The sequence below is a fragment of the Pezoporus wallicus genome, unplaced genomic scaffold (assembly GCF_028554395.1).
Source record: "Pezoporus wallicus isolate ANWC-B61680 ecotype Strahan unplaced genomic scaffold, APGP_CSIRO_Pwel_v1 scaffold_7107, whole genome shotgun sequence".
NCBI lineage: Eukaryota > Metazoa > Chordata > Aves > Psittaciformes > Psittacidae > Pezoporus > Pezoporus wallicus.
Window position 1 is genome coordinate 8,269,383 of NW_026642114.1, and position 22,712 is coordinate 8,292,094.

The 22,712-nt window shown below is 51.9% G+C and overlaps 2 protein-coding genes across 5 annotated transcripts in view; both read left to right on the forward strand.

Moving 5' to 3' along the window:
* Window positions 1-10,569, forward strand: part of AP2M1 (adaptor related protein complex 2 subunit mu 1) — a 160,299-nt gene extending 149,730 nt beyond the window's left edge. For both annotated transcript variants that reach the window (XM_057427008.1, XM_057427007.1), the window contains exons 4-11: window positions 518-600; window positions 4,920-5,055; window positions 5,153-5,294; window positions 7,934-8,053; window positions 8,555-8,690; window positions 9,420-9,517; window positions 9,664-9,775; window positions 10,119-10,569. In XM_057427008.1, the coding sequence (XP_057282991.1) occupies window positions 518-600; window positions 4,920-5,055; window positions 5,153-5,294; window positions 7,934-8,053; window positions 8,555-8,690; window positions 9,420-9,517; window positions 9,664-9,775; window positions 10,119-10,253 (962 nt within the window). In that variant the 3' untranslated portion in view covers window positions 10,254-10,569. The remainder of the gene's footprint in view (window positions 1-517; window positions 601-4,919; window positions 5,056-5,152; window positions 5,295-7,933; window positions 8,054-8,554; window positions 8,691-9,419; window positions 9,518-9,663; window positions 9,776-10,118) is intronic.
* Window positions 10,570-11,701: 1,132 nt separating this feature from the next.
* On the forward strand, window positions 11,702-22,619 carry ABCF3 (ATP binding cassette subfamily F member 3). 3 transcript variants are annotated; one of them, XM_057427136.1, is made up of 21 exons: window positions 11,702-11,833; window positions 12,045-12,192; window positions 12,283-12,362; window positions 12,736-12,791; window positions 14,518-14,615; window positions 14,722-14,844; window positions 15,111-15,377; window positions 15,584-15,664; window positions 16,228-16,287; window positions 16,597-16,653; window positions 16,865-16,887; window positions 17,469-17,524; window positions 17,648-17,848; window positions 18,018-18,094; window positions 18,328-18,372; window positions 18,700-18,832; window positions 19,393-19,481; window positions 19,673-19,764; window positions 20,341-20,473; window positions 20,839-20,926; window positions 21,706-22,619. In XM_057427136.1, the coding sequence occupies exons 1-21, from the start codon at window positions 11,761-11,763 to the stop codon at window positions 21,862-21,864; spliced, it is 2,139 nt and encodes a 712-aa protein (XP_057283119.1). In that variant the 5' UTR covers window positions 11,702-11,760; the 3' UTR covers window positions 21,865-22,619. The 3 variants fall into 3 exon arrangements, 2 of the variants coding, with proteins under 2 accessions (XP_057283119.1, XP_057283120.1); XR_008974646.1 differs by lacking the exon at window positions 20,341-20,473 and having other exon boundaries at window positions 11,744-11,833; window positions 21,706-21,846; XM_057427137.1 differs by lacking the exons at window positions 11,702-11,833; window positions 12,045-12,192; window positions 12,736-12,791 and having other exon boundaries at window positions 12,341-12,362.
* The last annotated feature ends 93 nt before the right edge of the window (window positions 22,620-22,712 follow it).

Below are 22,712 nucleotides of genomic sequence, written 5' to 3' on the forward strand. Positions count from 1 at the left end.
GTGCACCATCTGTAAGAAACATCTGTTCTTTCCCACAGTGATCATCCTGGAGTGCCACTACTCTGCTATTATTTTTTTTTTAGGGTTCGTTTCTTATTGCAGCTTCATAAGAAAATACGAATCTAATGAACATGCAGTGAAGATAGATTGTTCTGCTGTTGGATAAACCCTTACTATTGTCCCTTGGATTTTTTTGGAAAAACTACTTGGTGTCCTCTGTGCACATAGCTAGGCTAGTTGCTACTTAGTTCTAAAGAGCAGTTATATTCAAAACCCAGCAAATTTGTCAGTTGGACAGCTTTTCATTGCCCCTCCTCTTCAAAATACTGCATTGGGCAGTCAATTTAGCAAGGCTGTTCCTTTTTTTCTGGTAAGGAGTGCTCCATCAATTTATCCAGAGATCTAGTGTGTAAGCAGTGTCTGTGCACTGTTGGCCCTGTCCTTATAGGAATGGTTAGCATGGCTGGCACTTTTATACCTTGCAGCTCTGGACTAACTTTCTTTTACTTTTCTTTAGAAATCCTCGACTTTGGCTATCCTCAGAACTCTGAAACGGGGGCTCTGAAGACCTTCATCACCCAACAAGGCATCAAGAGTCAGGTAACCAGAGGAATTTGGGGTACAGCACTTCTCTGCTGGTAAATTATCTGTAAGCCTCTTCAAGAAAGTACAGTCTTAATTACCAGCTAACCATTTGACCTATGCTGCTTGGAGGTGCCTGAGTAGATTAAGAACACCCCAGCAGGGATGTAGCTCAGTAGCATCTTGTTCTAGGTGTCTCTGTGCTTGCGTGACCTCATGTTCCCTGGCATATGGTGCAATGTGTGAGGAAGGGCCCTGAGTTAGAATGACAGTCCCTTGCATGTAGATGATGGCTGGCTTCAGGCCCTGTTCTGTGTCAGCTTCTGACAGAGGGTAAACAAATCTACCTGCTGAACCAGAAATAGCTCCTGTGTGTGTGTATCTCACCAAGTAGGTCTGTTCTTCACCAGCCTTCAGTGTTTTTAGCTGTCAGGCCTTGTAATGAAGTATTGTTCAGACTTGTAAATCTTCCTGTCAGTCAGGAAGCTGATGTTATTCTGTCACTGCCTGTAACAACACTGCAGATCAGCATCAGTACAGTCTGAGCTTTCTCATGTTTAGGGATTAGAACCTCTGCTGTGCATTTGGCAGAGTATTAACTCTTGCAACAAATTTCACATGGAAGTGCGCTTGGGGAAAAGAGATTTAAATTGGTCTGTTCTTGAAAATGTGTATTAAACTAGCTCTAATCCTGCTTTGGGCAACAGCCCTCAAAACTAGGCTTCCCATTTTAAACAGCTCATTCTCAACCTCAGAAACCAAAAGACTGTTACAGTCACTGTTTCTCATTTCCCCAAGGAGTGTTACTCAGCTTGTCCATTTCACACAACTGTGGAACTCATAATGAGGACTTAGCCTAAAACCTGGTCCTCTCCCCAGTGTAGCAGGTGAGTCAAGAAAAAAGCTGGGAGTCAGTTTGTACCGGAGCTGTACAGCAGAGACCTGGGTGAAGCTTCAGGGTACAAACAGAAGCAAAGTGCCAAGCGAGAGCCTGCCTACCTGACAACTGTGTTTAGGATAAGCAGAGGTCAAAGTCTCTGAAGGTTCTGTTTCAACTCTGTTCATGAGCACTGACTTCTGAAGAGCTTCTTTGTAAATTTTTAACCTACTAATAGGAAGGCTAGCTGCATCTTGAGAAGGAGGTAAGAGAGAAGCTGCCCCTAAGCAGTGTATTTCCTGCCAGAACAGCAAACAGTGTTTTGCAAGAGGGCACACGTATCAGTGGCCAGATGTGAGTGCATCCAGTCTCAGTGCTCCATCCCAAGCCCTCGTGTAAATCACTCTTGCCTTCTGCAGTGTGACATTTTGGGCAGTCAGCATTCAAGCTAGCTGAGTCAGCTCCTGTTCCTAGAAAAGCTGTAAACTAACCACCACCCTCATTTCCTTCCCTAGCTCTTTTTTTTTGCTTTTGTCTGTTTTAACAATCTGTTATGCTGTTTGCCTGCAAACCACTGTCACAGCATCTTGCTTTATGCAACGGCAGGTTTAATCCTTTCCTTACAAAGAGGAGTTTGGACTTCAGCTTGACATACAGAGCAGAATGACTGCTTACTTGTTGGAATTTTGGGCAGCCCAGTTTAAAAAGCAGAAGTAATCCTTTCCAGGCACAGTATGGCAAACAGCAACAACTGAAACAGTACTTGCAATCTTCTGTTCTCTACTCTGGTACATCTGAGTGGCCTGTCTTCCATGCTCCTTCATGCCTGCTTAGTTCCTGATGATGCTTTCTTGGGCTTGTGCCCTTATGAATTTAAGGGGCAAAATCCACAGTTGTGGCAGAATTTCCAAACTCAACTTTTTAACTTTGTTCCTAATGAAAGATTTTAGGCATACTGAGCTGCTGTTCTCTGAATGCCCTCCCTATATGGCTGCAGTGGCCTTTTCAGGCCTGGTGATTGTGGAATGAAAGATCTGCCCTTTTTTTAGAGTGTCTGATATTGCTGCATTGCTTGCCAAGGGAAGTGCGCCTGTGCTCTGGGAATGGGGTGATGTGGCATGCAGGTTTTAAAATGTGCTGGTGTGCAATGTGGTTTCACTTCTTATCTTTACCCATGAGGTTCCTCCCTACTTCAATAGCAGAACTGTAGGCCATACCAATGTCATGTATCAGAACTGATGTTCCTCCAGTAGAGGCTAAACCTGCTCTTACAGTTCAAGGTGTGCTCTGTGTACTCATCACTCTTTGGATCCAGTCTGCATCTGTCCGAACGTCATGAACTAGATGAATGCTGTAACTTTCTTCCCCTCTTAAATGCTTTTTAGGAGTGTGAGTTGGTCAACTCTTTAGTTACAGCATTTCCCCAAACCTTAGGTATACTTTAGTGCTAAAATGCTGTTGTTACTTTTTGAAAGTGAGGAGCAGGCTGCCACCAGCTGCAGGAGACTGGTAACCTGCTGGTAGCTGTCTCATCAACATGCTGGCAACTATGTACAACTGGATATTTCTCATCCTAAGTTAAAGCTGCCTTATTTGTCCAGTTAAGAGAAGCTCCCAGTTCTGAGGAATTTTGGACCCAGCTGCCTTCAGTCCTTTGCTCCTTTGGGGAACATTCATGCAGCTGGGTGCTCTTAGCCTCAGTATGCTCCAGGAATCTGCTTCCAGATCTATCAAGTCACTTTCTGTAGCAGCCAGCAGAGGTTCATGGCACTGATGCTATTGCAGGAGATGGGAAAGTCAGTGCATGAGCAGTGTCCTTTTGGAAACCAGAGAACTGGGTGTTATATCTGTGTGTCTTTTGTTCCCCTTGAGCCTGAACAAGGCAGATAAGGAGGTGCTTTTTTTTGTGGGTCAGACAAGGGAGGTGCTTTGTGCTCCATTGAACACTCACCTAGGCAGTTCCCAAGGGAGTATAAAGCTCTGTCTCTTAGGTGTTACAATGAAGGCTCTGCTTGCTCAAGGATTTACCACATCTGTGGCAAGAACATGTGTGAAACCAAGCCACTGATTTAAAGCTGAGATCCTGTACTGCCACCCTGTGGACGCAGTGCAAGGCTGCTGCAGCAGGACCCACTTTGAACAGTCTGTGTTGTGCAGTCGTGGTGGAAGAGGTAGAGTTAACCAGGATATAACTTCATACAGGACCCAGGCTTAAGATGCTGGCAGTCCTGGGGGCCTGGTGTTTCCCGTAGTCTGGGCGTCTCTGCCATAGTAAATAGTCAAGGCTTGCTTTAGGAATGGCAACATCAGGAGTTCGATCTGTGTGGGAATATTACTGGGAGTGGTATTGGCTTGTGTATCACTCCCTCTGCTCTGTCTTATATTTGGGTGGTGCATAATGGGTCAGGTAACTTGGGTACAAGTTACTCCCAGGGAGATTCCAGTTGGACACTAGAGGGAAAGTTTTCACAATGGGAACTGTCAGCCATTAGAATAATCTTCCCAGGCAAGTGATAAATTCCCCAAGGTTGGACACTAAAGATTTGGCTGGACAGGGTGCTGGGCCATCTAGTCTAGGTCATGCTTTGCCAGCAAAGGTTGGATGTGATGATCCTTGAGGTCCTTCCAACCTATGATGAAAGTCTGAAAAGCCATTTCATTGTTAGTAGTGCTGGCTTTCCTGAGGGGAGCTGAAGGACAAAGCCCCTCATCTTGTTTGTGGTAATTAGCTACTTAATTACTGATAAGCTGACCTGCTTTGTTCTTGTCCTGAGGAAGCCTTAAGCCTAACCTGCCTCTTTCTCCTCTTCCTCCCTTTTCTTGCAACTGACCTGCTTGCCTGTTAACCCTGTGTGCACCACACTTGCTGCTATACATCTTCTTGACTTTCTGCGTGTGACTGGACCCTGCCTGTAGCATCAGGTAGGAAACCTCCCTGTGCCTCTCAAGCCTCTTAGTGCTTTTAGGAGGCTTGGAGCCTGGATACTGTTAGATGCTTGCTAGGTTAGTGTTGATATGTAACTCTGACTGCAGTCATTAAGAAGCAGTCCTTGGAGACTAGCTGTCTTGTGGCCCTATGGTTTCATGTTGGATAAGGGTGCGAACTGGTCTGTCAGCTGCTTCTCTGCTTAACATGGATTGATGCAACAGTCTGAGACATAATTTGGGTGTTACTGGTGCAGTCCGTGCCTCCCTGCACCTGGATGTAGCTTAATGGACTAGCTAACAAAATGGAAGAACCTTTCTTGGTGTCATTATGACCAGTTTTTAGTTAGGCGTAGAATTTGCTGTATTGAGGAGAGAATGATCAAACTGGGGGGGATGTGACAGCACCCATATCTACCTGTCAAAAGCAGCTCTGTGTAATAAATGACAAACAGTTGTTCTTGGATTTAGTGCAAGGTTTCTTCACCTTTGAATTTATGTAGAGGTTTAAGGTGGCTTTTTTTTTTCCCTTCAGACTAAGGAAGAGCAGTCCCAGATCACCAGCCAGGTGACTGGGCAGATTGGATGGAGACGTGAAGGGATCAAATATCGTCGCAATGAGCTCTTTCTTGATGTGCTGGAGAGTGTGAATCTTTTGATGTCCCCCCAGGGTAAGTAGGAGGTGTTGGGCTGGCATCCTTCTCCCCTTCAGGCTTTGTAAGTGAGCACTTGTGGAAGTGTTCTTAACTGTACTTTTCTCTACGCCAGGTCAGGTTTTGAGTGCTCACGTCTCTGGCAGAGTGGTGATGAAGAGTTATCTGAGTGGAATGCCAGAGTGCAAGTTTGGCATGAATGACAAGATTGTAATTGAAAAACAGGGCAAAGGGACTGCAGATGAAACAGGGAAAAGGTAAGAGACACTGGGCTAAAAGCCACTGCCACTAGGGACTCTCAGGGAAGGGCAGCAGTTAATAGCTTATCTGATCTCATAGACAAAGCTGGTATCTTCTTCCTTCAGATGTTACTGCTACTTTTTCTCTGGGTAGAGCAGTTGTCTGCAAGCTACCAGCCTGAAGGCCTCAGTACAGAGGGCTTCTGTCCAGCACTCCAAGTATTAAGATTCAAATGTAGTGTGGAGTTCTTGCAGCTGGAAACACTTCCACAAGATGTATTTTTCCCTGGAATTTGTGTCCCTAGCAGTTCTAATCAGCACAGAGACTCTTATTCATAGGATGCAGTAGTAGTGCGCATAAGGAGCTGTAAGGGAACCCCTCTGACCATAGCCTACTCTACCTGGACTGTGCCCAAACTAGAACAGCTGACAAACTCTGGGTAAGCCCCTCCTGCTGACACACAGGCAGTCAGTGGCTGTGTGGATTGGAGGGAGGCTTATCCCTTCTGGGAGCTCAGGTGCCTTCCTTCCCACTTGTACCTCAGTCAGTGCCCACACTGAAGCTGAAAACTGGGTCTTGTGCTTTTTCCAGCCTTCCTGCTTGGGGTGAAGAGATAAAAGCAAAGGGACAGCCACTGTTCTCTCACTAACCATTTTCAACTCAACTGTGTTTCTCTTGGTTGTGTTTTGTTGGTTTGTTTTTTTTGTTTGGTTTTTTTTGCTGACCCCCAGTGAATTGGGAAGGTAGATAATCTGCTTGAGCTGTGTGTGCACTCTGCTCTCCCCCTGTCTCTTGCTTCATGTTGACTTGTGCATGTGACTTGGATCTTAGACACTTTCCATGATGGTTCCCATAAATGGAGCTGAGCTGCTATTTGCCTTTTCTCTCAGAACCAAGCCAAGAGCTATCACTTCACTGTCACCTTTAAGCCATCTTTCTTACACCTGAATCTGCATAGTAAAATGGATGAGCCTCAGGTCGCTGCCTAGGGGAGATATATACTCTAGTGAAAATGTCACCTGCATAGGCCTCTGAAGAGTCAGTAACACTGTTCCAGAGCTTCTGTGCTATGACTGCCTTTGCCTTTAAATGTGCTATTGAGTTACAGAAGCAAGATGGACACAGACTCTTGCTAGGTGGTTCTCCCTAGCTGTGGTTCTCTAGTTGGCAAGAGCTTGGAGATGTTACTCTCCAGAAGTATTTAGTCATGAGGTGACCAAAAGGGACAGCTGCTGCTCTTTTTTTGTTTGTTTTTTTTTTTTGTGTGTTTGGCATCTAGCATGTGACAGCCCCAAGCCCTGAACAGTGCTGCCTGAGACCTGGAGCAGTGCTAGGCTGCAGGGATTTCCCAGCAGTTTTTAGAAGAAACAGGAGCTTCTGAGCTAACACTGACTGTCATCTGGATAACAGATTAGGGAAAAATAACTCCTGCTTACAAAGCACAGACTATACCACTGGGTTGTGTAACTAAACAGCCAGTCAGCCTGGGGTCACTCTGCTTCCTGTTTGTGTGGGTAATGGTGGCCCCTAGGGCAGCTGAACCTGCCTGTGGTGCTTATACTATCTCAGCACACTTGCATGGTTGTCCTGTTCCTCCCAGCAGTTCAGGCAGCCTAGATATGTAGTGATAGGACAAGGGGTAATGGGTTAAAACTTAAACAGGGGAAGTTTAGATTGGATATAAGGAGGAAATTCTTTCCTGTTAGGGTGGTGAGGCAGTGGAATAGGTTGCCCAGGGAGGTTGTGAATGCTCCATGCCTGGCAGTGTTCAAGACCAGGTTGGACGAGGCCTTGGGTGATATGGTTTAGTGTGTGGTGTCCCTGCCCATGGCAGGGGGGTTGGAACTAAATGATCTTAAGGTCCTTTCCAACCCTAAATATTCTATGATTCTATGTCACAGTACTACACCACTACTGCTGCCTTGTTTTCTGGTCACTCTCATATCTGAGAGTTCTCAGCTGATCTCAGGAACTGTAGCAAGAAATGTGTTCTCAGAGACCAGAACCTAGCACAAGTTCTTTGCTGGCAGGTTAGGCTAGTGCACCTGGGGGGACAGATAGTTGCTCTGTAGATTTTTAGAAATGAGAGATGCAAAGTTTTATGGCATAATATTATCTTTGGCAAATGAGTTCCACACTGCTAGCAGGTGGTTTGATTATGAACCCAACAGCTGTGAAGATGTTTCTGAGCAGAAGACACTGAACATGGCGTGTCCTGGCTGTGTGGCAGTGGGATAGCTTTGTGGACAGGAAAGTGTTGTGTTTGTTTTGTTTTTTTTTCTCTCCTTTGAACTGTGCTGTGAGAAGACTTGGGCTAGCAGAGTTGCCTCTGCAGTTCTGAGGTGCTGCTGACAGGTAGACCTAAGCATTGTGTTGCTGGCTGTGACAGAAGGTGCTCCTTTAATCTCCATCCTCTCCTCAGAGAGAAGGAGGAGAATTCATTCAAACAAGCTTCCTGGAATATGATTTTTATGGTGGTGAAACAATAGAAGTCTGAGCCAAGAGGCTGCTGTCCCCTAAATCTCCCTGCCTCCCCATTTCCTGGATACCTGTGATGGCAATATGCTCTGTAGAGTAGCTACTGCCTGGGCAGACTTTGCATCAAGATACCAGGGCTGCAGCTTGCACTTGTTTAACTGTGTCTTATGTTTTTTAGTGGCAAACAGTCAATCGCCATCGATGACTGCACTTTCCACCAGTGCGTGAGGCTCAGCAAGTTTGATTCTGAGAGGAGCATCAGTTTCATTCCACCAGATGGAGAGTTTGAGCTCATGAGGTACTGTGGTGGGGGGATGAACAGTTCGGCGTTGGCATTTACTTGCTGCTATGGTAATGTTGCTGCTCTCAAGCAGGCTTGCAGCCCTTGAGCACCTAACAAGCATGTCCTTGCCTTCTTGTTTTCAGATTGGAATCTGTAGGGTGTCCCACAAATCCTTCTGTTAAAAGTGTAGTAGCAGCCCAGCTGCGTGGTCTTCTTTGCCACAGCCATAGTGTTTGACATGGGTTTCCTTACACTTTAGCTTGCTGTGTTGTTTTTTTTTAGTGCTTAAAACTGGTGTCCTTGAACAGAGCCATTGGCAGGAACCAGATATAAAACTTGGGACTCAAGAAACCATCAATGCCCTACAGCAGCATTAGATCTCGCTGCTGCTTCTTCCTGGGATGGTTCCCTTTCTGGCTGATGTTTCTAAGCCCTTTCCCATATGCAGAGGCTGTACTACAGTTTGTAATGGAGTTAACTCCTCCTTAGAGTTCACTGTTGCTTCCATCCCTGCAGATACCGAACCACTAAGGACATTATCCTTCCCTTCCGTGTGATCCCATTGGTGCGGGAGGTGGGTCGGACCAAGCTGGAAGTGAAGGTGGTGATCAAATCAAATTTCAAACCTTCCTTGCTGGCCCAGAAGATAGAGGTAAGAGAATAAAATACAATGGTCTCTTGTACTTGAGAATTGTACCTCTGCTTTGTCCCCTGCTGCAGAGTCCTTATAGGTGATTCAGTGAGTCCTCAAGCTTGTACAGATCTAAAAAAATGAACTGGAAGCCCCACAGATGTGTGGTGCTGCTGTGCTGTGGAAGGGAACTGCTGTGAAGCAGGAAGGCAGAAGTTGTTTTCAATTGCACAGCCACACTGGCAGAGGCCTTATTCCCTGCAGCCTGATTTCCCCCCCAATTCACGTAATGTCTTGGGCACTGTGAAAAGTTCATGTTCTTACTTCTGTGTGATCTGATGGTGTGTCAGATAGGCAGCAGGCTATAAGTTGGTTAAGACAAGCTAATGGTGGCTTTGCAGCTTAGCCGCTCCTGGGAGAGGCTTGCTGCTGCAAAGCTAGGCTGTCTAGAGCCTGGTGCAGCTAGGCCAGCCTTCTGAGCTCATCTGCCTGACGCTAGGTAGTTCAGGCTGCTGGAAAACCTGGTGGGTTCCTCATTGACTGTTTGGATTCTGAAAACATGGTTGAACTTCAAAGCAAGAAACCAGAGAGCTAGCCTAGGATGCCCTGGAACATCAGTGGTAGCTGATGTTCTCTTGAGATGGGAGAGAGAAAGCAGAGGGGTCCAGGACAGGCGGTCTGCTGCTGAGACTGCACAGAGTGCCCAGGCTGCAGTCTTCATGCCCCTGCTCACCAGGCTCTGCCTTCCAGGTCCGGATCCCAACACCCCTCAATACCAGTGGAGTGCAAGTCATCTGTATGAAAGGGAAGGCAAAGTACAAGGCCAGTGAGAATGCCATTGTCTGGAAGTAAGTGATTGTGTTGGATCTGGCGTGCTGCAGGGGAAGGGCATGGGGAGGCAGAGTCTGTTTAGTGGTTCTGTCTGCCCTGAGCACATGTAGTGGAGGGGAGAATAAATTCTGGCACCTTCTCACTTCTGGGCTTTCCCTGGTAGGATAAAAAGAATGGCTGGAATGAAGGAATCCCAGATCAGTGCGGAGATTGAACTGCTGCCCACTAATGACAAGAAGAAATGGGCTCGGCCCCCAATTTCTATGAACTTTGAGGTGAGTCCCTGTCTGCCTTCCAGGGAGCAACTAACTTTGGAGAAGCTTTGTCAGTCCAGTCCCTTCTGCCCTCATGGGAATTGCATGCACTTGAGTGCTCCCTGCCCCAGGCTGGCATGTGACTCCTCTTAACATGAGGCCAGCGTGGTGGCAAAGCTAATGGATAAAAATGGCCCTTGAAGCCACTGGAGTCTGTCAGCATTCATGCAGGGGACAGGGAAAGGAACTGTGGCTCTTGGTGTCCATTTCTAGATGCATAACCCAGAGGTTCTAGGGCATTCGTGTATGGAGAACATATTACCCCTCAGTTCCAATGCTCTGTTGCCTTTTCCTTTCTCAACAGGTCCCATTTGCACCCTCTGGGCTGAAGGTGCGCTACCTGAAAGTCTTTGAGCCAAAGCTGAACTACAGTGACCATGATGTGATAAAATGGGTGAGGTACATCGGCAGGAGTGGGATCTATGAGACCAGATGCTAGCCCCAGCGGGCTGGCGGGCTCCCTCTTCTCCAAGCCATCCTCCGCCTCTCCTCGGTCATCAACTAGATTCAGAGAAAGCATCTGCCTGGCCCCTCTACGCAGATTGAAAGACCCTGTGGCTCACCTTGGGTGTGGACTCGCCTGCCTGTGCTGTTACCACCCTTGCTGCAGCTGAAGTTCAGAACCTAGTCATGTGCAGGGGTGGAGCCAGCCTCATGCTCCCCATCCCAGGGTGAGGAAGGGCTAGTCTAACTCCCATCCTCGTGATCTTTCTAGGGAACATCCACCATTAAACTCCTCTTCTGTTGGTGTCTCACTACTTGCATCATATCCTAGTATTTTTGAAGTTCTTGTGCATATGTACCCGTAGAATAGACCTAAACATAGACTGGACAAATCTGAGTTGAAGTTACCCTGGCTTCTGTACTAGCTATTGCTGTTGTGGTAGATGTTGCTGGCCAGTCCAAGATGCCTGGGGTGGTGAGTTTGTCGGGCCTCGACCAGAGGAGATGGTGGGGCTCGCCAGATCTTTTCACCACCTTCTAGTTCTTGCAAAGTCGTCAGTATAGAGTCCTGCCGTGGGAAGGTTTGTGAACAAAAAGGATGAGGGTTTAGGCTCTTGCTGATGTGTATGTGGGTTGCATGGCATTTCAGGCCCTTGGAGCACTTACCCCACCTGCTGCTGGCTGGAGCCAGTCTGTCCTTTCCAAGCCAATCAGAAATGTGGCCCCTCTGTCCCAGGGATGGTGAGCCAGCTGAGCTCTGTTATGATGTGAACATGGTCTGGCCTCGGGGAATCTAACATATAGTTAGGTGCCCCAGCCCACCCTCTCCACACTTCTACCAAATGCTTCTGGGCCATAGGAATGCTGCTGCTACCCACAGTCCTGCTTCTGGTAGTGTGGTCTCCATTTTGTACAATTTGTGATTTGTCCAGCTCTGACTCTAATAAAGTATGTAGAATGGAGAAGGCTACATGTGCTGCTGTCTGGGATTTGTGGTGTGAGAGCCTGACTTGTGCCTGTGGCTTCCCCAGCCCTGGGCTGCCTCTGGGTTAGTGCGTGAAACGAGCAAGTGATGCTTTGGCTTCCAGCTGCTGCCGCAACCCGCCAGGGCAAGGAGGGTGCTCTGGGCTTTCCCTCCAGGGCGGGCTCACCGAAACCGCTGGCTGGGATGAACTGGTCCTTGCTGCCCCGTTCCGGCACAGGTGCGAGTAGATGGGGGGCGGCCGAGCACAGACACTGTCCCTGTCACAGGGCCTCGGCCCTGGCTGCTGCCTCGCGCGCCTGGAGGCGCCTCCGCCGCGCCCCGAGCGCCGGACCTCTTCTTTCCCGTTCCAAACGGTGCGGAACGACCCTGGCCCGAGCGGAGCCCCGCGCACGCGCGCCACGCCCCAGACTCCACTTCCCGGCAGCCCCCGGGCGCGCCGTCCCTTCCGCCTCGGCCGCGGCGCCGGGCTCCGTGCGGCGGCGGCGGCACCGGTTGGGGGGCCCGCTCCGGCTCCGCCATGGCGTCCTGCGCCGACATCCTCCGCAGCGAGTTCCCAGACCTGGACGGCGAGGTCTTCGCTTACGTGACGGGTGAGCGGCGGCCGCCTTCTCGCGGCTCGGCCTCCCGCCCCGCCGCGTGTCGCGACACCTCCCCGCTGTCGCGACAGGCTGCCGGGGAGGAAAAGGGGTGGTGGGAGCGGGTGGGTGACACCTGCCGGCCGCATCGCGACACGCGGCCGTCCGTCGCGACAGCGCTCGAGCGAGCGGAGGGGTGTGCATCGGCGGCGCGGTGTGCCCGCAGGGATCCTGCACGGCGGCGGGGCCGACTTCGAGTCGGTGGACGACCTGGTGGAGGCGGTGGGCGAGCTCCTGCGGGAGGTGTCGCAGGACACCAAGGACGACGGCGCCATCCGGGAGATCTGCCAGCGCCTCTTCAACACCCTGCAGCTGTAAGGGTCACCGCCCCGGCCCCCAGCGCCCTCACACCGTCCTGAACCCCGCCGCCTCTTCCTCCTCCTCCTCCTCCTCCTCTCTCGCAGGGATGAGGCCCAAGCTCAGCGCTGCAGCCAGGTGCTGCTGGACTCCCCTATCCAGCTCTCCCAGATCACTGATGGATGTGGTGAGTGCTGCCTCCAAGGACCCCTGGTCATGCATATCACTCCCCCAGCTCCCATGCCCATCCAAGGTGCCAGCAGCAGGGATGGGCTTGGGGCACTGAGTGTACATGTGCTGGACCTCAGGGAGCAGCTCGCCGCACCACTGTATGCCTTGGGCCGCCCCTCAGAGGTGCTGGCCCTTTTGCTCTTCCCACTGCTGAGCTGTGGCCAGTGGCACCCAGCTGCCTGCTGGGTGCTGGGGGAGAAGCCACCCTTTGATATCCCCGTCCCATGGGGAGAAGGAACAGGCATGTCTGCTCACAGGCAGACGTTCAGGCAGCACTTTGTGGAGCCTCTCTGGAGCACACGCTCACCAGCCCAACCATCTTGTTGCAGCTGATGCCAGTGCGGACATGCTGCCGGGGCTGCTGCTGAAGAGAGGCCAGACCTCGGTAAGTGGGGACCATACCCTTGTCTGTAGGGCAGCAGAGCTGGTAGTAGCAACTGACATGTGAGGCTACAGGTGCCCTGCTCCAGTCAGCTTGGAAAGGCAGCCACCCTGGTTCGGGACACAGCTGCAGGCAGTACTGCTCCTCCTTGTCAGGTTTGCTGTGAGCTGGGAAACTCTTGACCTTGGTCTGATAAAGAGCCTCAACAGGAGATACTGGTATATTAATTTGACAGAACCTATTTTGCTGTGCTTTCTTAATGAATTTCAAAAGGTGGTTGATGCAGTGGTGATGCTCAGAGTGCAGCTTCTCTCTCATGAAGACATTTGGCTTTTACAGCAGGGCCTTTGGTTGAGAAAACAGGATGTACTGGGATGACGTTTTGCCATAGTCAATGAGATAAAATCCCAGATGTTGGGATGTTACTGGTGGGGAGTTAGCAGGGAGCAGCTGATTTCCAGAGAGCTCCTGTGGTTAGGTTGTACGCCCAACTTTACCAATGGCTGTGGGTTGTCATGGTTTGAGAAATCAGAGTAAGAGCAGAAAAGTTTAGAGGCAGTTATGCTCCACGACCTGGAGGAAATAGTAATGTCTTTACTTACAAAATGTGTAGCTGCTCACTCAGGAGTGCCCTGGCTTCCCCTCTGCACTGGATGTGCCAAAGTTTGAGTACAGGTGAGATGTGGTGGTGTATCTGAAAAGCAAGGGCAGCTATAGCTGTACAGGGTGGGCAGTCCCTCCACCAGGCCGGTCTCTCCTGGAGCTCTCCCTTCCTGGGGTAATGGGCTGAGGATGAGAACTCCTTGCTTGGAGACTGAGGCTGAACGTGATCCCCACGTGTCTGAACAGAGCCCTAGGTGAAAGCTGGCAGCTGTTGCTGGGTTTGGCACTGGAGCTGTTGCTGCTGGTTCGCTTGCTGGCTCTTGTGTCCACAGCTCGAAAGGATCTTCAGAAAAATTGGAGGTCTCGGGAGGCCTCTCAGGCTGTGGAGGACGTCTTACTGGGAGATCCAGGGAGGTCGGTACAGTTTACAGAGTGACTCAATCTGTCTGTAGGTATGGGGTCACAGCTCCAGTAACAAGACGCTCTTCAGTCTAGCGTGTAGGTCTGTAATGTGCTCTGGTAGCTGAAGAGTTGCCTAGAAATATCTAGGAGTATTCTTGGTCAGCCACAAGTATTTGACTTGACACAGGAACAAGCTGGAGTGGGCTGAGAGCCTGGCCAAGACCCAAGGCAGGTTAAAACACTTGGCTCCTTCTTGTCTCCAGGTTTAATTAAATGCTTTTTGTCTCCGTTGTGATCGATCTGTTGCATAAACAGAGTTTTTTCTAAGCTGGCTAAAGTTTAATGTGTCAGGAAGGGGAACACCTCAGGATCTAGGGAAAGGCTGGGTGTAGGGATCGCAGGTTGCTGCTATTGAAGTGACTTGGCTGACCCATCTCCCTGGAACTACAGAAAGTGGCTGTACCTTAGGGTCAGCCAAGCCCTTTGCCTTGCTATGGCAGAACTGTTGTCTGTGAGCCATTGATTTAGGACTTCATTCCTGAAGTGACTTCCTGGCCTGATTAGCTTCCTCAAAATGCAGTTGAATATGTCACAGTTCGCCTGTCCTACCTGTCTCCTGCTCTCCCTTTCCTTTCAGGCTTGAGGGGTTGACTGATCTCTTCTCCTGGAGTTGGGCTTTTGCTGAAGACACTCTCTCATCTTTAAACTCTGTTTTGTGCCCCAGATGGTGAATGCCAAGAAACTGGAGAAGGCAGAAGCCAGGCTGAAAGCCAAGCAAGACAAAAGGATGGAACGGGATTCCTTGAAGTCATCCGGCCCTCTGTGAGTATGGAGGATGCCTCGAACATTCCCATTCCATTCTGCTGGGATCTGACTGTACCAGAGCTTTCCAGTTGAGCCCCTTTCTCTGTCTTCTGCCTGCTCACAGGGTCCTTGAGGAGGCGTCTGCCAGCCAAGCTGCCAGCAAGAAGGAGACTCGCATGGAGTCATCAGGCAAGAACAAGTCATATGATGTGCGCATTGAGAACTTCGATGTGTCCTTCGGTGAGCGGTGAGTGCAGGTGGGGAGGTGGGAAAGATCCTGGCTGGGGCTTCAGACTGTGGGGGATTGAAAATGGATTGAAGAGTGGTTGAGAAATAGCAGAGGGTATGGAAAAGATCAGAGAGGGCACCTACCCTCTTGCCTTTGGTCAGGAGAACTCTGTGACAGTTGCTTGCCTCCAGCACAGCCTGAAATATGCTGGGTACAGGTGGCTGCTGGTTATCTCCTTCTCTGTGGGGCATTCTGATCCCTGCATGCCTCCTCTCTTGCTATAGTGTCCTGCTGGCAGGGGCAGATCTGAACCTGGCATTCGGACGGCGCTATGGGCTGGTGGGCAGGAATGGGCTGGGGAAGACCACACTGCTGAAGATGATTGCCAGCCGGAGCCTGCACATCCCCTCACACATCAGCATCCTCCACGTGGAGCAGGAGGTGGCAGGGGATGACACACCGGCGCTACAGAGCGTGCTGGAGTGCGACACCACTCGTGAGAGCCTACTGCGGGAGGAGAAAGACCTGACAGCTAAAGTTAATGCTGGCAGGTGAGATGTTGCTGCAGCGTTTCCAGCCTGTCTGTGGCCTCTTGACCATGAGGTCTCATTCTGAGGTCTCTTCCTTCAAATGAAGGGCTTCGGTAGAGCTGGGCTATGTCTTGCCCACCTTGGTCCTGCCTGTGGAGATCAGGCTCCCCCAGCACTCAGACTCTGATCCTGGTCAGTTCCACACACTCCTCTTTGTCCTGCCACAGGGGAGAAGGAACAGAAGGTGCCAGGCTATCGGAGATCTATGCAAAGCTAGAGGAGATTGAGGCGGACAAGGCCCCAGCAAGGTAAGACGGGCTCTGAGGGCACCGCTGTCTGTTGGCATGGGCAGAGCTGGGGAGTGGTACAGGGCATGGAAGGGTGATGCTGTGGCCCTGGGATCTGGCACGTGGGGACAGGGGGCTCTCCAGACTTCTTGCTCTTCTTGTCTCTTCTATCTTGTCAGCTTCTATCACAGCTCTGCTGGGTTAGGAGTAGTCGAGCTTCCTCCCTATGCTGCAGGGATATTTTTTTTTGCCCCAAATGGCTTGCATTGTTGCTGCTGCTCCTCGCAACTTCCCCAGGTTCCTGCTGTCTGGGGAACATTTCTGGGATGTTGGTGGTAGTGACTCTCTTCCTGGTCAAAGAGCTGAGAACTCCTTGCAAATCATCTGGGACTTCATGTCGATGCTGTTCCCTGCTGGGCTGCATATGCCAGCCGAACGCTGCTCTTGGGTGTGCAGGGAAGTTTTCCTGCACCAGAATGGCTTTAAACCAGGCAGTAGAGTGGTGGCCATAGGTCTGAGACCTTGGACTGTGCTCTGCTGTCTGATGCTGTAGCTGGATTCCTGTTCTCTCCCCTTTTCCCCAGGGCATCCGTCATTCTTGCTGGGCTGGGTTTTAATGCAAAGATGCAACAACAGACAACCAAGTAAGTCTCCAAAGCCCCGGGCATTGAGACAGAAATGGGTCTGGGGAGATGCTCCTGGTGAGTTCCCAGGCACTGCTGTGGCTGTAGGGGAGGGAAGCCTCCTGTGGAGAGCAAGGGTCTATTCCTGCCCATCCGATGTGGCCTCCTGCCCTGGGTTCCTGCTGGGCCCAAGATCTCTGCAGAGACAACGTGCCTCTGGGTGGCAGCAGAGCCAAAGGGCTGCTGGGGAGCGGGGATCCTGGCAGGCAGGTAAACTTAGAAGGGTCCTGCATTAAACAGTAACCCCTCTGCAACCTCTTCTCTCCTCAGAGAGTTTTCCGGAGGCTGGAGAATGAGACTGGCCTTAGCCAGAGCCCTGTTTGCCAGGTTGGTGTCCAGGCCTTTGTGCTCTGGGGTTAATGCTCCTTGCTATCTGTGCTGTGAGTTGCAGGGATGCTGCCTGGGGTTCCCCTCGGTTCAGGCTCTTGGAGTGGGGAACACTGGAGGCATCGCAGCTCTGTGTGTGTGATGAAATGTGCTTTTCATTACTGACCCTGTGCTCTTTTTGTTTCTGATACCCGTGTCTTGTTTCTTGTAGGCCAGATCTCCTTCTCCTGGATGGTAAGTCGATACTGCGAGTCCCCTCCGACACTGCTGCTGGGCCTATGCCCTTGCTGGGGTTAGGAACACACTGTGGCCTTTAGCTGCCTGCTCAAAATAGTCCTGTGTGACAGGGCTGACTGGCAGGGCTGCTGGTGCTCCCCTGGCATGGCAGCGGTGCAGGGAGTTCTGCTTGGGCAGCTGCTTTCACTGCGCCCAGCAGAGCTGCCTGTCACCCTGCCCCAAGTGGTCCCTGTGATGTGCCCTGGCAGCCAGCCCACACTGGGGAGTGTCCCTTCACTGCAGTGGGTGACCCTGGGGCCAGCAGGCGCCCACCTTGGGAGGAGGTTCTGGGCAAGATGCTGCTGCAGCTGCTGGGCATCAGGGTCTGGGTGCAGGTATGGTGTGGGGAGAGCATCCCTTCCCGTGTGCCTACACTCCATTAAATCCTACATGTGTGAGTCCCCTTGAGCTTGGGGGGAAAGGTCCCTACGCAGGGTCTCTTCCTCCGTAATGCCAAGTGTTAGTCTTTCCTGTGTAAAAAAACATAATCCAGCCATCCTCATCCCATCTGATCTCAGTGACTCTCTCCCTTCCCTCAGAGCCAACAAACATGCTGGACGTGAGGGCCATTTTGTGGCTGGAGACCTACCTGCAGGTAGGGAGTGGTGGGAGGCCCTAAGACAGAGCAAGGGTCAGGCTGGTGTCTCGCCTCACTGGGTGGTGGGACTAAGCCATGTGCTTTGTGGTGCTCAGGCCTCCCTCTCACTGTCTCCTCCAGACCTGGCAGTCGACCATCCTCGTGGTGTCCCATGACAGGAACTTCCTGAACGCAGTAGCCACAGACATCATTCACCTGCACTCGCAGCGGCTGGACATGTACCGTGGGGACTTTGAGAACTTCATGAAGATCAAGGAGGAGCGGCTGAAGAACCAGCAGCGAGAGTACGAAGCCCAGCAGCAGTACCGTGAGCACATCCAGGTACCGGGAGAAGCCAGTAGTGCTGGGGTGCTTTTCTCCTAGCCTTGTCCCTTCCTCCATGCTTCTAGACCCGTGATGTGCCTGTATTGCTGCAGGAGGTCTGGCAGCAGAGCAGGGTGGTTGAGGCTGAAGGGGACATAGAGTTCTCTGATGATTTTCTCTCTTGTAGGTGTTCATTGACCGCTTTCGCTACAATGCCAACCGGGCATCCCAAGTGCAGAGCAAGCTCAAGCTGTTGGAGAAGCTGTGAGTGCATCTTCTACTTTCAGGAAGTGGGGAAGGGGCAGTGCTCATGGGAAGAAACAGAGGTTCCCAGGGTGCCTGGGGGATACAGCGGTGGTTTGGGCTTTTGGATGCTCTGTCTCTGCTACAGAGGCTTTGGCTAGGCTGAGGTGTTGCAACGCTCTTATCTGGGCTTCTGATGTGGGAACAGACCCCCAGTGCAAGGCACCTCAGTTATCTGTCTCCTCTTCTTGCAGACCAGAGCTGAAACCTGTGGACAAGGAGTCTGAGGTGATCATGAAGTAAGTGTCTCCTGACCCCTTTCTTGGAGAATGCCTGTTTCTGATGTGAGCTCCTCCTGAGTCCTGTCCTGGCTGGAGTAACCACCCCTTCCTGCGGGCCAGCCTTACTTACTGTGACAGGGAGCCCAGACAGACCCCTGCATTCAGGCTGGGTTCCTTCTTGGGACCAAGGCCTCAGATCTGTGTCCTTTTCTTGTGACCATCCTTCCCAGAGGCCCTGCATGTCAAGGAGCATCTCTTGCCACATGGGGGGTAGTAGAGGTTGTCCCAGGGGGCTGGGAGCAGGATCGCTGAAGTTCCTCACCATCTCTCTTCCTGTCTTCCCAGGTTCCCTGATGGCTTTGAGAAGTTCTCCCCGCCAATCCTGCAGCTGGATGAAGTAGACTTCTGTTACGACCCAAGTCGCTACATCTTTCATTCCCTCTCCGTCTCTGCTGACCTGGAGTCCCGCATCTGTGTGGTATGTGGGGTTGCAGAGTAATGGTGGCTGCAAGGGACCTTGGAGGTCCCTGCCCAAAGCAGGGCCAGCTTTGATGTTAGGTCAGGTTGCTCAGGTCCTTGTTCAGTTGACTTCTGGATGTTTCTAGGGAGGACTGTTTCTCCCATTCCTCTGGGTCCCATTGCAGCATTTGATCGCCCTTGATTCTGTTACCGGGTGCATCTAAGACGAGACTGGCTCCATCTTCTCTGTAACTCCGTGTTAGCTGACAACAGTGGGGGCTCCTGCTACCTTGGATGGGGCAGCAGAGAGACACTATGGTTTGGAAGTGAGACTGGGACCAGGTAGTCCTTAGGCTCAAGGGTTGGGGAAGGAACATCATCTAGCACTGCTGCCTGTGCTGTTCATCAGTGATAGAAATGCAGCTGCCGGGTAGCTGGAGTCACTGGTTAGAGTCTCAACCTGCCCCCCTCTGCTGCGTGATCATCCAAGAGAGCTGAGATTCCCTGATCACTGCCTCCCTCTTCAAAGTACCTTGATGGGTTTCATGGTCTCCAATGCTGCTGCTGCTGCTTCTCTAGGTTGGGGAAAACGGAGCTGGCAAGTCGACCATGCTAAAGATCTTAATGGGGGAGCTGGCACCAGTCAGAGGGATACGACATGCTCACAGGTACCTGGTAGGAAGGGCTGGGGGACTGGGACTGGGAAGAATGGTGCAGCTGGAGGGCTTCTGGGCTATGCTTTGGGGTGATGGGGGTTGGTCCTGCACACCCATGCGTGTGCTCCCTTTACTGTAGCTGCAGCTACGAGTGCTGGCTTTGCAGGGCCTAGTACCAGCTCCCAATCTCTCTTACTCTGCAGAAACCTAAAGATCGGTTATTTTAGCCAGCACCATGTGGATCAACTGGATTTAAACATCAGTGCTGTAGAGTTACTGGCAAGAAAGTTCCCAGGTGAGTCTGCGAGATCCCAAAAGATCTGGGACATTGAGGTCTCCTCTGCTGTATATGGAGTGGCATCGATTTGTTCCATGGCCCTGGGCAGAAGGCTGTGTCACATCAGTGCCTGAGGGACACCACCTGCTCTGGGTTATCTCCCCACGTCTAGCCAAGTTCAGGACACCAGCCATGAGAAGTGGGTAGCTGGCAGCCTGCAGACCTCAGGCTGGTGCTCCACCGTGGCCAGGTTTTGGGGACAGATGACCCGCTTTCCTCCTGGGCGCAAAGTGAGCACTGGCTCCCCCTTCCCCAGCTCCCAAAACCTCTGGCTCCCTCCTCTGTTATAACATGGTGACAAGGGGACTGGGTGCACCATCACTCGGAGTTGGTCACCAGCCCTGCAGCCCCTGTTCTGATTGTGCCAGTCAGGTTTTCCCTGCAAACCCCCTGCTTGGGAGGGAATTGCCTGGAAGCAGATACTGAATTCCTCCACCGCCATGCTGGTTTGGCACACGCTGCCCAAGCACATGGCACTGGACACCCTGTGTCACATCGGGTGTGCCATAGCTGTGTTATGACACATTCCTGCAGGGAAGACGGAGGAGGAGTACCGGCATCAGCTGGGGAGTTACGGCATCTCAGGGGAGCTGGCCGTGCGCCCTGTGGCCAGCCTGTCTGGAGGTCAGAAGAGTCGCGTGGCCTTTGCCCAGATGACTATGTCCTGGTAATTTTCTCCCGGATGCTGTTAATTTTGGCATGGCTTCATCCCTGGAGCCTGCTTCTCCAGGAGGAAGGCAGACATCCAGGGACTTTCCAACACCTTGTGGAAGCCTTCTCCTTGGCACTTTGTGGGGGAGGGAGGTTGTCACCTTGGGAGAACTGTGTAGAAGGAGGCAGGTGGTTTTCTCCTCTCTTGGGATAAGAGGTATCCCTGGAGCTGGGCAGTGTGGATCTTGAGCCAGGCTTGTGCTGGTGGCTGTGGCTCCAAGCAGCTAAAGCAGCAGCCTGGTGCAGGTCGCAGCAGTGCAATGGGTGCAGACCCAGCGGGGGCCTGTTCCCATGTGTGCTCAGAGCTGTCTTCTTTTCCAGTCCAAACTTCTACATCCTAGATGAGCCGACAAATCACCTGGACATGGAGACTATCGAAGCATTGGCAAAGGCACTGAATAAATTCCGGGTAAGGATCTCGCATTTCTGTAAAGCTTCCTGCAGCCTCCAGCTCAAGTTCCTGGGTATCTCAGCCTAGAGGTGGTGGTCAAATACCAGTAGTGGCTTCAAGCCCAGGACAGAATTTGGGAAGTTGGTCACGTTTCAGCCTTAATCATCCACCCTGGTGGTTTGTTTCACCTGCCTGCTTTGGCTGGGAGTTGCTGAGGCAGGCAGCAGCAGACCAGAGAGCACCTTGCCCCCATTTTGCTGTGACTTCTTGCGTGCTGTATGTGGCACTCAGCCCTGCCTTGGGGCCACTTGGATCTTCCTTAGGCATGTTTTATGGCTGATCTTCAATGATCTCCAGGTACCTCTGTGATCACTCTGGTTCTCACTGTTCAATAGTTGCTCAGGTTGGGGCAGTTTTCTTGCAAAGTAAAAGCTTAACTGAGATTGCGGGGGCCTTGCTCAGCCACATTTCAGCTGTCATTGGCTCCGTCTGGAATCTCCATCCCTAAAGTTGTCAGAGACCTGGAGAGCCAGTAACAAACCCTGTGGTCACCTTCCAAGAGTGGAGGCTAAATATGTTTCTGCTCCACTTGCCTCCTCCATGTGTGATCTGTCTCTCCCCCTGAAGGAAGGAAAGGCTGGGATTAGGTCCCTGCCAGTGAAATACCATTCTATTTTCTCTGATGCAAAAGGAAACCCGAAGTCCTGGGCAGGGGCTCAGGATCTCCCTGCCACCAGTGCTGGGCCCTGGGTTGTGCTCCACTAAGTTCCCTTTTTCCCCACCTTGTGTGTCGGCAGGGTGGTGTAATTCTGGTGTCCCACAACGAGCGCTTCATCCACCTGGTGTGCAAGGAGCTATGGGTCTGTGAGAACACCACCGTGACCCGCATCGAGGGTGGCTTCGAGCAGTACAGAGACATCCTGAAGGAGCAGTTCCGGAAGGAGGGTTTCCTATAAGGGAGGCAGGAGCCGGACTGTGCTGGGGCTGGAGGGCAAAGCTCAACTGCCTTGGCATCCATCCCAACTGTGCCTGGCAGAGCGCCAAGGACGCTGCTGCCCACATGGACCGTCAGCCATGCCGTCGAACTGCCACCTGAACTGCTCTCCCCTCCAGGGGCCAGCTGGAAGGACAGCGAGGGAGCAGGAGCCTGGTGCTGTGCGTGGCTGTGGGCACACTGGAGACTGCTGCTGGTCTGGGCTGTGCCTGGTGCTGGGCACACGGGAAAGGCTGTGCCTGGAGCTGCTGCTCTGCTGAGAGGAGGGAAAGAGGTGTCACATCCCGACAACCCCGGTGTCACTGCGTGCTCTGGAGGGCAGGAGAGGAGCTGTTCTCCGTGTTTCTTGGCTTCTCCCTATGCCTTTTTTAGTTGTTTTTTTTTTTTTTTGTCCGGCTCCATCTCATGCCACCATCCTCCTGCCACCCTGGAGGGAAATGAGGCTTCTGCTGCTAAATATGACCCCGGCCTCTTCCCCCAGTCCCTGGAAGCTGGGGCTTGCTTGGTCCGTCCTCCCCAGGGGTTTGTGTTTATAGTGCCGAGGGAGCAAGCGCCCGGCTCTTCCTGGGCCCCGCTCCCCGCTCCTTTCCCTGGGCTGCTACCGGCGCCTCAGCGCCTGCCTCTGCTTGCAAACCGGCCCTGGGGTGAGCTGCCCCGGGGTCCCTCCTGCCCCCCTGCACAGAGGTTGCCGTGTAAATAAACCCAGGATGCAGTGGGTGCAGTGCTCTCTGTCCTTGGGGGGGCTGCGGGGCTTGAATGCGGGAGGAGGTGGGAGGGGTGTTTCTGCTGCCCTGGCCACAAGGCAGCAGG